Source organism: Cololabis saira, chromosome 2 (assembly GCF_033807715.1).
Source record: "Cololabis saira isolate AMF1-May2022 chromosome 2, fColSai1.1, whole genome shotgun sequence".
Lineage (NCBI taxonomy): Eukaryota > Metazoa > Chordata > Actinopteri > Beloniformes > Belonidae > Cololabis > Cololabis saira.
In genome coordinates, this window is record NC_084588.1 from 37,293,409 (window position 1) to 37,306,829 (window position 13,421).

Genomic DNA, 13,421 nt, shown 5'->3' on the forward strand with positions numbered 1-13,421 from the left:
GATTACAACCACTATCAGTAAGTATTGCTGTCGTACTTAGCAGAGGAAACCAAAGATTAGCTGAGATAGGAAGACAAACAGTCCCACAAGTAATGACAAGTAGACCCAACAACTTGAGATAGTTGTCTGCAAAGATGAGATTTCTTTAGAGGGTCACTCACCTCCAGTGAGATGTCGTCCCTGCTGGGCAGATTCTGGCTGACGGCTGCCAGAGAGGCTTGTTCGATGTCCCGGATGCATTTGTTAATGTTGTCAATGGACGAATCACACTCCCGCTGTCCAGGGGCCTTGTCCCTGAGACCAACACGAGACCAGCAGGTGAGACACAGGCAGCTACAATACACTCATGCAATCATTGTATTATGTTTTAAGTGTTGCATGAGTGCATTTTACTACTTTTCTTTGCTCCTTTCATTATAATAGAGGTTCCAGGACTTCTTAGATATATGTTTTCCTCCCCCTGCTGTAATAAAAGGCCGTGACTACACAGGAACTGAGCTGCTAAATTAGCTCTGGAGCCTCTGGGCTTTTTCTGAGCCGCTGCACTCGTGGGCTGAAGAAGTTTGTTAAACGTAAACTTCCATGCATGGTGGCAGATTGAGTAAAGCTCAAGGAGGACCTCATCTTTCAACGCAACGCGGCTAACAAAGTCATGAGGTCGGCCTTTGCACGATGGAGTCCTTTGCTATTTGTATTCTTTGGCACCGAAGTAAATCACAGAATCCTATTAGGGGCCTTGGCTGAGAACTGGATAAGGGCATCAGAACTAAAAAAGATGCCAAGCTGGCTGCATGTGAATGCTAATGTGCAGATGTTCCGAGACAAGCGGGAAGCTTAACATTCAGGGCATTTTACACTGGCGTCCCTCGTGGCCATCAGTTCTGTTCGGATCAAGGTCAAGACCAAAAAGTTGTGAAAAACAAGATTAAAAATGCAAACTGGTGATGCTGAAGAAAACAAACATGTCACCCCGAGGAACGGCTTTTAGACGTGCTTTCTGAATGTTTCCTACTGATAAAAAGAACTAAAAGCTGTATAACATGTACAACTTTATTCACAACACATTATCATTCCCACAACTATATCGCTGCATAGAAATTACCACTAATAGTTCCACAACTCTGCATGCAAACCATTATATTTTTAAGACTAAGAAATAGGTTTGACTTTCACTGTGTCAGCTTTGTGACCTTTAGTCTGTCAGCTCCTCTGTATCTGTCACAGCTCATCACAGACATCTTAATACGTCGTCTATTTCACTAACCGGATGGCTGTGATGAGACTCTTTATGGAGTCGGAGACGGTACGAGAATGACCGGCCAAAACGGACCACGTGGGCGGGTCCTTAGGGTTGATAACCAATGAGCGCGCAGTTTTGAGGAGATGAGTGGAACTATCAAGCATGGAGCCTGCCGATTGGAGGATGGGTTCCTGCGCTGCAGAGCCCTTTGGAGTAGTGAAGGAAACATGGATTTAATGCAATATTCTTACAATTTTCTGCAAGATTTCAATGTTGTGATAACAGAGATGAGTACAATAACAATCGCAGCCAAACCTCTTTGCTTATTTGAGCGGGGATGCTGGCAAACTCGGGGTTGGAAGCAAAGGCTGTCAGGTTTTCCACAGCTTCTATTAAGGGAGCCGTGGCGACGTGACACCTGCTCCTATTTTCCTCTGAAAAATCGCCATCTAAAGCCTGGAGAGCCGGAGAGAGGATTTCAAGGTGAATGAAAGAAATATGATTAAACTCAGATCTCAAACCCCTGAGTAAAACACGCTCCTTACAGGCATTTGATGAAATATTTTCTGGGAACCAAAGTGAATCAAAATAATGTTCCAGAAGTTGCTCTCACAATGATCAAAAGGTCTTGCTGTCAAAGCTAAACTCATACCGACAATCTAGCATGCCTGTTAAGGGACTGAATTCCTACCTTTATGGTTTTGACCAAGTTGGCAGTGCTGTTAGCCACCTCCTTGGCAGACTGGACAAAGTGTCTCTTGGCAACCGGGTTAGTGGTCCTGGAGGACGCCAGGCGGCAGGCGTTGCACAGAGCTGAAGTGTGCTTAGCCACGATGGTGGCTGCTGAGAGCACCTGTCACATTAGAGATGGAGATTTGATGTAAAAGCAGCCATCAAAGTTCATTCATTTGTCCTTATTACTTTTACTTAACAGTCAAAAAGAATCAGGAAACTTGCAGGAAAGTTACAATGTAGTGTAATCATCAGGAATTAAACATGGGACTTACTGCAGGTAATGTTTACAACTGTGTGGTTTGCATTTTTACCAGTTATTTCCATTTAGTCAATAATAATTACTATGATAATAACTTGTGTCTCCCATAAGGTTAAGGCTGAGGAGCAGTGAATGCACTTGTGTGGAGGGGTGAATGTTTTTGCACAAATCTGTTCCTGCCATTAAGCGCTGCTGAGGAACAATATAAATGATAATTAGGCAAATATCAAATTTATACCTTACAATTTCAGAAAGTTAAAACACTAAAGTGGCGGCCCGTCGTCGTGGCGACGCGTTCATCATCTTCAGGTATTTTGTTGTAATTCTTTATGTTAAGACTGTTTACAAAGTTGGATGGGGGTTGTTGTTGCATCAGTGATTTCTGATTCCTGCACTTTTCTACAAATCCATTATGATGAATATAAATGAAAAACAGAGAGTTGTTGTTTACATGAGGAGCAACTTATTGAGTTTTCCAAAACAACAACAACTCATATGTGGAATAAGTCCCCAAAATCCAGGTGAGTTGAAGATGAAAGATCAGGGGTCAGTATGGACGAGTTTGCGCTGATAGGACGACAGCAGGAGAATCAATGCAGGACTGTGTTCTCCGCCTGAGGCTGCTCTTTGAGCCACTTCAGTTTGTCACCTGGTATTTACTTCAGTTTAACTTTCATCTGTCCTCTTGGGTAATTCACGCCGCAACAACATCATTTCTCTTTTGGGATTAATGAAGTTTTACCCAATTTAATTAGCAATGAAGGCATCTGGCTACAAAACAGCTGGTCGTTTCAACAGAGCAAGATAACCTTGACCTCTTTAATAAATCAGTTTTAGTACAAATCCAATTAATCTCATGAATATGGCTTGGAGCAATCAATAGCTAAAGCCTCCTCCTCTGCATTTCTTACATTTAAAAAAATAAACACAACAAAAGGCTGGCCTCCTTTAAACATTAACAGATGTGTCATGCCAACAGCAACTAAATTAGCAGTAAACGTCTGCAGGAAGGCAGAGATGATGCGATGATAACCATAAGACTGTTATAATGTACAATTAACAGGCAGTTAAAGGAGCATGAGGCAGGATTGAGGCAGGATTTATGAAAAAAATGCGTATATGTTTTAAGTTTTCTAGTAATAATGTCAGATGAAGCGTTCCAAACCAAAAAGAATGAGCCCTCTAGCGTATCTCTCCGTTGCCTTGAACAGGCTGTGTGCTGCAAAATGCACTGCAATTCTGGGCCCGAATTTCCCGCGCTGTCCTGCGGATGTGACGTCACATGACGCTGCATGCGCGTTCTCCCGTGCCGGCTTCTCTGTTGGCTGCAGTAACCCCGACGGTCGTCGTGGCACTAATGAGTCTCATTTCTTATTCTTGCCTCAAGCTCCTTTAACTCATTTACTTTTGCGTTTGAAGTATGCTTATACAGTTTATACTGGGAATGCGGAGCACACAGGTACCTGGGAAGGACTGCTTTTTGGGTCCACGAGGTTCTCACACGCCATCTGAATGGCCTGGTTGGCTTTGGCAAACTGAATGGGATCCACCAGCCCCTGCTGCCCGGCCTGACTGTTGGGGTCAGACACGCCCACCAGGTAGGAAGCCTGAGGAGACATTTGAGTCGTCGTCAGCCACAATGAACTCCAACCCCCGGTAAAGACAGCACGACCCGTCCAGAAGCTCCTGCATCGTGAGGGGGGTAACCCCACACGCCGTACCTGTCCTGCAGCCTCAGTCAGGCCACACAGGGCTTTGGAAGCCGAGCCCACACAGTCCCCAAATGCAGGCACATCTCCGGTTTTGCAGTTCTGAGAAATACCAGCCATGGACTCTCCCAGAACCTGTACAAAGTGCCAGGAAGAAAAAACAAAAAAGTGTTTGCACTGTGAGCTCCATGTTTTGACCCAAGAGACAATTTTCAACAATTTACCAACTTTCTTCAAGTTAATGAGACTCGTATCTGTTTTTTTTTCCCCCCCCAAGAGGTGTGTGAACACTTAATCGTAATTGCTAATTCTGATTTTCAGATAAGTATTTCATCATTTATACCAAGTGGTATTAGACCTGGTGCATATCTCATATGTATCCGACTCATTCAACATGAGTAATAAACAGCATGAGTAATAAAGAGCTCTTTTAGAACGTTTAGTCTGTAGACTTGGGCATGCAAAAACCAACACTCTTAGCTACGCCAAGCAGGGCCGGGCAATTAGTCCAAATTGAAGAATGATTTCAATTTTGGTTCCCAACTATTACACTAATAATGTAATTTAAGAAGAAACGATTTCGCCACATATTACATCTTGTGTTCTGAAAGACGTCCACACTTCAGATAAAAGACTCCCCTTAGCGAGGATTTACTTTGCAGGCTGCAGTTTAAGCTTCCAGTGGGACTTTAAAAATTGTAATAAATGCAATGCACACAAGTCAGTGAATAAATGTTTTAAATAATATGGTTTTCAATGTTGACCAAAACACATTGGCCTTTATCAACCTGGTCAGGTGTTTTACAGAGTTCTGCATACTTGCTAAGAAATGCAACTTCTCTCAAGGGAATGTGCAGAGTTGAAGAGAAGAATACCAGACCTGCCTGAGCTACAGCCCGAGCGTGTCATATTCGTTCTCCATTTACTGCAGATGATAAAGGATCAGAAATCTAAGGTTCCAAGGTTTTGAGCCATCAGTGAGAAAAGATTCGACGGCACGTTCCTGAGACTCAAAGTTCCTGTTCTTGATGAACGTGTGATTTAATGCTGAACAGTTCAGATCAGTGTGGCATATTTCTGCAATGATGTTTCAATATCAGACAGCTGACATAACGACGCACATTCCTGCAGGGGGGGAGAGGTGGGGCTGCTGCATTTCTTGGCAGGCGTGCAGAACTCTGCATAATACCAGAGGCGTGACAAAAACCCATCCTTTCCTTCTTGATCTTCTCCAATAAAGCCGTGCCAGTCTATGTCATCGTCTGACGGTAGAATATCATCAATAACGCAGCTGCGATTGACTCCTCTCTGAACCATTTACAGCCTGCCTCAGTTTAATATCCCAGGTTTTTTGTTGTTGAAAGCAATGACTTGCCAAATGGTATCTGCTGCAAACACATTTTGTTTCAGAGGGCTGTTGGACTCGTATGAAAGACTGTTGCAAGAGGCTTGTAGTTATGACCCAAGATCAAATAAGATCTTTGCCACATCTGAGCTATATTGCAGCTGGACAGTGTGAGTGGTGGGGTGAAAGCAGTGAAAGTGATTTAAAAAGGCTCACCTTGGAGTTCTCCATCACACTCTCGATGCAGTCGAAGTAAGAGAGGTCGCTGACCGGTTCACTCGGGTTGTGCAGCATTCCTCTGACTGCCTGAGAATTCAATGAAGAACACACTGGTTTATTACATTTTCTAACTTATTTGAGTTTTCTCTGGGTCACCGCAGATGAGAGAGCAGCACATCTTTGTCAACTACTACTTTCTCAACAGATTAAAATTCCTGTCAATAATAAAGGTGACGTAATACTTGACTGGTCCTCAGTGATAACGAGATGATGCTTTCTCTTTTACCTCCAACTCTCGCAGGGCGTTGTCACACTCCTTCTGGCCGGGCGCCTGCTGCGTACACAGAGTGATCAGCTGGTTGATGCTGTCCGTCACAGCTCTGAAAACGCAGGGAGGAACGAGAATTAAACCCTCGAACGTGCAAACGAATAAGTTTTTCTCAGACTGATGAGACTAATATATGTGAGCGCATGTACGGGATTGTTCGCACGCAGCTTTAGAGACATCTGTTTGCGTGTCATCTGGAAGTGTTTGACCTTCTTTATTATGATTTTGACACTGGCTTAGAAAATTTCATTGGATTGTTCGCTATTGTTTCTTAATAAGATGCTGGCAGATACATCAAATCAGACCATTACAGATGTATGAATGTTAAAAAGCTTAATATGAGCATCACAACACAATAAACACGCTTGCCTTGGTAGTGTATTATTTTTTTTAAGTAGAGAATTTATAGACATTTTTCCTTCCAAAGGTAAGGTCTTATAGAAACCTGCTGTGTGCTAGTCAGACGTTCTTACCAGAGGTGTCAAGTAACAAAGTACAAATACTTCGTTACCTTACTTAAGTAAAAATTTTGGTTATCTATACTTCACTGGAGTAATTATTTTTCAGATGACTTTTTACTTTTACTCCTTACATTTTCACGCAATTATCTGTACTTTTTACTCCTTACATTTTAAAAACGGCCTCGTTACTCTATTTCATTTTGGCCTTTAAAAAAAAACTATCCAGTTAAATTGCTCCATCCGGATAGAGTGAATTTGGTTGTGGTTGTTTCAGATGTTCTTGTCCAGTTTTGTTCTTACATCCGTTCCCTCAAATTCCTGCAACTAAACTTGGATGTACATTCCAATAAAGGTTAGGATAAATGATAACATGCCTCTGAAGTTTGACTTTTTGCACCATTACAATACTTATAGGCAACTAGTCATCATATCTTCTGCTCTCTGAAACACATGCTAATGTCAATAGTACACATATATGCTTCTTTAATATATTTGCATTATACTAAGATGCATTCATTTTCAATGGCTTTTGTCCTTAATAGCTTTTTTCCCCCTTACTTTTACTTTAAAGTAGTTTTGAAACCAGTACTTTTATACTTTTACTTGAGTAAAAAGCGTGAGTTGATACTTCAACTTCTACAGGAGTGTTTTTAAACTGTAGTATCTATACTTCTACCTGAGTAATGAATGTGAATACTTTTGACCCCTCTGATTCTTACGTGGATCCGGCTAGTTATGGTACCTTGCTGCAGCAGAGAGCAGGTTCTTGGCGTTGGCTGCTGCTGGGTCTACAGACAGGCTTTTAGCCGCCAGGAGGAGTTTGCTGGAAGCCATGGAGATGTTCTTCAAGTTACCGATCACTTGTACCTGGTCATCCTTTTTCTGAAAAACCGACATCATAACATCAGCATGTGAAATAATTTATGTTTTTACTTTGACTTTGGCAACAATGGAAGGGATGTTTAACGAGACGGACCTGCGTGTGCCCAGCCATCTCGATGCCAGCGTCCAGGAACTCATCAAAGTCTTGGCTGAAGTTCCCGGAGGCCACGGCCAGCTGGCTGCTGGAACCTCTGGAGGCGTGCACCACGTCTCCCGCTGACTGGTTCAGGTCAGCTGCCGTTTGGTTGAGCTCATTCTGGGCCTCCTGAAAGGACTTGGAGGCCGGCGGGATCTGAACAGAGCACAAACATGGCAGTTTCACACTGAAAAACAGGCATTTGACTGGAGCCGAAACACAATTGCATATCATTTCTAAAGGTGTAATTACAGAGACACAGCCAATTTTATTGTGTGAACCATGCACAAGCACGAGTAAAATATTCCTATTCTCCTCTCGCCAGCCAAACAGTGCTACTCAGATATATAAATATGGCTTGAAAGAGTTGGTGACTCACAGTTTCAATCAGCAGCTTTTTGCTGGCCTCCCCAATGCTCTTTAGAGCCATATCCACATCCTTCTGGCCGGGCAGGCAGTTGACACAGTTATTCAGGGAGTGAGAGACGGCTTTGGCCACCTGGAACACACAGAAAGGTCACGACAGACAGGTACATTCATAGTTATTTATTTACAATTCTTGTGGCTCGAGTGGCCTTTATTTGAAAGTGTCTAGACAGGAAACTCGGGTAGAGAGTGGGGGGAAGACGTGCGGTGAGACATGCGGGATTCACCTGCACCGGGGCGATAGCCTCCGTATGTGCTGCGCCCGCTTAACCCACTGAGCTATCTGGCCCCCGACAGGTAAGTTTAACAAAACAAAACAGATGGCAAGCGTATTGGAGCTTGTGATTTCTCACAAACACACAGTCCACAAATAATTGTGTGGCGTGACCTTTACGGCACAGATGGTACCGCCCGACAAGCCGAACTGAGACTTCCCGTCTCACTCGAGTAAACCGAAATGTTAAAAAGGAACGAGGAGGGACAGCTAATCCTTCTCACCTGTGCCAGCCTCTGCTGGCTCTCAGCGTCCCCGGGAGAGATCAGCGCCTGCTTGGCTTCATGGATGAGGAGCGCCGATCCCTCCATGACGTCCCGGGCGGAGTCGAGCATGGCCGCTGCGGCGCTGGGGTCCGTGGTGGAAGCGGCGACGCCACGGGCGGCCTGGGCCAGAGTTTTCAGGGCCTGGGCCGTCTCTCTGGCTGCTATTCCTTCAAAACACCATCACACAGAGGCCGTGGAGTTAGCAGGAGCGGAAACAAGTCCAAATATGTTTAAGGATTTATTGGCCCCGATAGGGCAGCAATGCAGGATAACAGAGCTTTCATGTTGGATGCATATCAGCTATCGAGGCTAAATTATCCAGTTGTATTTCAAGTTGATAGGCGAGAGGAAGCTGTCTGTGTTGCACAGGAGGATCTCGCAGCTGGTGCTTATTTAGGTCAAGTCTCAAAAAATCATCTGGTAAACTGGAATCAGCGCTTACGGCTGAGGGGTCAAGCAACTTAGAAGTTTATGACTGAAAAGTAAAGAGATATATTTAATTGAAAAATCAAACGCAGGACTGGAGCCATTAAATGATGGGCAGATGGGCCACAGATGCATACAAGCGACTCTTTAAAACTCCCAGTTGATGTAAAACACTTCTTCAATAAGTCAGTGCGAGTACTTTAGCAGATCCAACCAACCGGTAAAGTGTTCATTTCCCTGAGCAGCACAGGTGAGCAGCTGAGCCATGGAGGATCCCACCGACTTGGAAGTGCTGCCCAGATCCTGAGCACACTTCTCCAGCTAGAAAGGAGGAGAGAGGAGGAAAATAAAAAACAGACGGTTTATATTTCAGTGTCTGAAATGAAATATTTGGCTGCACACGTTTAACACTTTGCTTCAGACTTCGAACTGTGGATGATAATTCTGTTTTGTTGCTGCCTTCATCATTTAATCCTGAATTTGGAGCGAGAAATTCTGAGTGAACGTCATCGGGGCTGCAGCGTCTTACCGATTCTCCAGGGAGAGGTTTCAGCTGGGCATTGGCAGCAGCCAGCTTGGCGTCATGTAGCTCACTTCTCAGGGTCTGGATGGCAGTCAGCGCAGAGTCGATCTCCATGGGGCCGCAAGCCTCGTGAGCCTTGGGAATAAGAGTCTGATGTCAGTGCCACTGATCATGGTTATTGCTACGTTTGTAGTTTAAAAGGGTCATACTTGGACAGGAAATGTTTATGTCTGCTATGTCAGTGACAAAACTGCACCATCAGTGTGGAACATGTAGCTGGCTTCATTTATGTCTAGTTTCTAGTTTAGTTTAGTTTATTTTCGGTCATGACACAAAAAAAAAACAAAGAAGAAAAAATGACAACAAGAAAACGAATACACTGTTCAAAGAAAACATTACAAAAAAGTTTCCAATATACAAATAACATCTAGACCGAAAAAGGGGGTAGGCTGAAGCAAAGTTTATTATTTGCCTCCCCTCAAAAAGATTAATTAAATTAATGAAATAAAAGTAAGAAGTAAGAGAAAGACTGCCAGTAAAACAAATTGCCTCCATGGGGATAACAAAAGATTTTTTAAAATAAAGGTGCAGTCTACATGTTTCCTTCATCCTTAAAAAAAATCAAAGCAAATCACCAATTAAATAAATACCCAAATCAACATAGCAAGCATCACCACTCATTAATTTAATATAAGGACATCATCCTTCTTTTCAATGTTTTTTTTAAATAAGGTTAAGGTTCTACATAATTTCAAATCCCTATCTAATGTCATTCATTTATCTTTTTTCAAAATGACTTTAGAATATTATAAATATTTTGCATGTATACTAGTTTGCATATGTAAAATCCTCTATTTTATGATTCATGTGTCACATGCAGCACACGTGCCCCGTGCATCTGTGCTCTACCTTCTGTGCAGAAGTCCTCAGCTCAGCCAGGCAGGTGGCCAGGTTTTTGGCACACTGGCCCAACTGCATGGCTGCCGCCTGATCCGTCACCGTGGGAACAGACGACTTGGCCGAGGTCACCATCTTACTACCAGGCTAAGAGAGGGAAACAGTTTTATTCATTTTTTTCTTAGATTTATTGAAAAGAAAAACAAAAGAAAAAATTTCTAAAATGTCTAAATGTGCTCAATGAAAATATTTTCTTCAAACAAATGTAGCTCTGGTCAGTAATAAATGTGCAGCTCCACAAGCTCCTCTGAAGTGTTAGAAACGTAACACTAACAGCAATGTATCAAATGTCTGCTTACACAAAAAGAGGTTACAGGCCTATTTTCAAGAGTCCCAGATGACAGAAACCCTATTTATACCATCAGCCTGGTTCCCAAAGTTACTCCGTGAGAGTCTGGGACTATAGACTTTAAAGAGGGAAGAAAATAAAAAAAGACTTGTCCATCTGAGTTAAGACATTTTGACATTATAACATGCTATACCTGTAGAAAGTTCTGGCTGGCGATGATGAGGGCTAGTTGCGCGCTGAGGTCTTCTGGTTTGGCCTGACTGCTTCGTACTCCCTGGACAAGTTGTGGGATGTGGTCTGCCACGGCCTGCACACACACACACACACACTCACATTCACATGAACTACATACGTACAGGCTTGGATGATGTCAAAATGGAGACTTCAAAACTGAAGTCTTAATAATCCAGACTTCAAAGAAAGAGTTCAAACTAAAAGCCCCAAAGTCAAATCCTACTATGCCATCCTGCAAATCCAGGAGCCACGTAGCGGCTTTTGATCGACAATGAAATCAAAGGTCTAATTTAAATTGAGAAAAAAAACTGCTTAATGTGAAGATGACAAAAAGCATGAAATCAGCTATTGAAATAATGCAGGAAATAAAAGGCTGCGTGAAAGTAAAAGGCGTTGCACTGTTTCATCCTCACCTTGCAGCTCTGCACCAGCTGCTGGTGAGCGGCCGTGTTCTTGTTGGAGGCGGCAGCGTTCTGAGCCGCAGCGATGGTCTGCGTGGCGGCAGCAGCAGCTTGCTTGGCGGCATTCTGGGGAACATTAAAGTCCAGACCAACAGAGATATTTCAAAGATGGTTTGACGGTAGATGTCTGTGTGTATTTGTTACTTTCTCCACTAACATGCCCAGAGTTTGGAGAAATGATTAGAGGCTCATTGCTTTCTCTCTGCCTTTAGATCTTTATGTGAAAAGAAGAAAAATCACCAACGAGTTGATAAAATTTGGTGGACGGATAAAAGGAAAGCAGAAAATGGCACAAATCAATGCATTTAAATATCAATATACACGTTTGTTTAAAATGTAAACCACACAAAAGGGAAATAAAAGTTACAATAAATGGACACCAACGAAGTCAAAGTGCAGTAACTAACAGGTGTGAAATACATAAACCCTGGAAGGAGAAGTTTCCTTTATAAATGTTTTTTTTCCTATTCTCTTGGGGGTAAAGTGTAACTGCTAATCTCGCCCTACTGACCTCCAGCCTGTTGATCAGTTTCTTCTTGATGGCATTCTGAGCAGCAGCGTTGGTAGCCACACGCAAACCCTCTGCAGCCTCTCTCAGTCGCTGCTGCTGGTCCTCGTTTTCAGGGTACGCCGCTGCGCCCTGAACACACACATCAGCATAAACAAGACAGGTGAACTAGCATTACAGAGGTTAGACTCTTAGAATACTAATATTATATATATATATATATATATATATATATATATATATATATATATATATATATATATATATATATATATATATATATATATATATATATACACATACACCGTATTTTCTGGACTATAAGCAGCTACTTTTTTCATAGGTTTTGAACCGTGCGGCTTATACAAAGGTGCGGCTATTCTGTGGATTTTTCTTCCACCGCTAGGGGTGCTCTAACCGGAATTAGAATAAACACTAAGGGCCTGATTTACTAAAGGACAAACTTGACAGCACCCGCAAACCAAAGTGCCAGCTGATCTACTAACAGCGTGCAAAGAGGACTGCGCCTCTCAAATGAGCAAAATAGCACACGCTGTTCATTTAGTACTTTTGCCCTGATGAGTAATCAATATGCGGCGTACCCGCCAGAAATCGCTAAATACTGGGAGGGGAAGATGCAAATAGGTCCATTTACCACCCGCAATGAGATTTACCAAGCCTGAAAGTTTTTGCGGGGATTGTGATTGCGTCTGTATTTAATACGTTCGAAAGGAAGGTGCTAATCTCCACATGCAAAAGGAGAAATATTTTATTTGAATGTTAAATCGAGTATTATTCAGCAAAAGGTTGCCACAGGAGGCACATTCATTTTTTTATTTAAGATGATAAATAAATCACGTGTTTTCATGGAGAAAAAAGTGTTTCTTATTGTGCGCCTATACTTCTGCAGTTGTCATACCCCGGTGTTGTGCCGTATTCAGCACCCCTGCCGTGAAAAGCACCCCCTCGTCTGACAAAAATGATATTCTCATTCTGTGTCAAGTTCTGTTTAGCGTCCAGTTTTGTGTTAATGATTCATGTTTAAATGCGCTCATGGATTCCACAATAGTCATACTTTCCCACAATCACAGTCACAGATAACAAAAATCGGGTAAATGGTTATTGATGTCATTAATTAATAGCCTGCTTACTGTGTTGTCTTCCATAATATTTGTAAATATATATAATATAAACTCCTAAGTATGTGTTAGTGTGAGTGTGTATATATAAATATATTGAAGTGTCAGTGTGTTGTTTTTTTTCTTGGTCTACTTATCATCAAAATAAATGCAAAGAAGAATACACTACTTCTTCTTTAGCAGATAGAAGTAGGTAGAAGCAGATTTCAAACAGATAAATAAATACCGGTTATTTTCTCTTGGTTCTGTCCCGTTTTAATCAGCAAAGTTGCTGCTGTGTTAAAAGACACTGTTAGGAAAGGATCTATTTAGATACATACATGTACATCATTTACAGTTCAAAATCCTTCTGTACATGTAGTAAATATCTAATCTAATAACATAAATATCTGCGGCTTGTATATCTTTTTTTTTATTATTTTTTTAAAAATAGAGCGGATGCGGCTTATATGCAGGTGCGGCTTTTAGTCCAGAAAATACGGTATATATAAATAAATAAACAAACAAACAAACAAAAAAGCCATGTAACTGTTCTGCAACTAATGTCACCTGCCTCTCTTTACCCAGACAATCACTTCTTTGTTAAATGTCAAGATGTTCTATT

The 13,421-nt window shown here is 42.1% G+C and overlaps 1 protein-coding gene across 1 annotated transcript in view; it reads right to left on the reverse strand.

Moving 5' to 3' along the window:
* tln2a (talin 2a) overlaps positions 1 to 13,421 on the reverse strand; it is a 107,107-nt gene that overhangs the window by 22,403 nt on the left and 71,283 nt on the right. Inside the window, exons 23-40 of the mRNA XM_061745075.1 lie at positions 11,682 to 11,810; positions 11,123 to 11,236; positions 10,669 to 10,782; positions 10,139 to 10,273; positions 9,236 to 9,364; positions 8,925 to 9,027; positions 8,239 to 8,447; positions 7,694 to 7,813; positions 7,273 to 7,470; positions 7,039 to 7,178; positions 5,794 to 5,887; positions 5,505 to 5,594; positions 3,956 to 4,078; positions 3,698 to 3,841; positions 1,932 to 2,093; positions 1,556 to 1,696; positions 1,265 to 1,446; positions 162 to 294 (exon numbers count right to left, since the gene is read on the reverse strand). Coding sequence (XP_061601059.1) covers positions 162 to 294; positions 1,265 to 1,446; positions 1,556 to 1,696; positions 1,932 to 2,093; positions 3,698 to 3,841; positions 3,956 to 4,078; positions 5,505 to 5,594; positions 5,794 to 5,887; positions 7,039 to 7,178; positions 7,273 to 7,470; positions 7,694 to 7,813; positions 8,239 to 8,447; positions 8,925 to 9,027; positions 9,236 to 9,364; positions 10,139 to 10,273; positions 10,669 to 10,782; positions 11,123 to 11,236; positions 11,682 to 11,810 — 2,460 coding nt within the window. The remainder of the gene's footprint in view (positions 1 to 161; positions 295 to 1,264; positions 1,447 to 1,555; positions 1,697 to 1,931; positions 2,094 to 3,697; positions 3,842 to 3,955; positions 4,079 to 5,504; positions 5,595 to 5,793; positions 5,888 to 7,038; positions 7,179 to 7,272; positions 7,471 to 7,693; positions 7,814 to 8,238; positions 8,448 to 8,924; positions 9,028 to 9,235; positions 9,365 to 10,138; positions 10,274 to 10,668; positions 10,783 to 11,122; positions 11,237 to 11,681; positions 11,811 to 13,421) is intronic.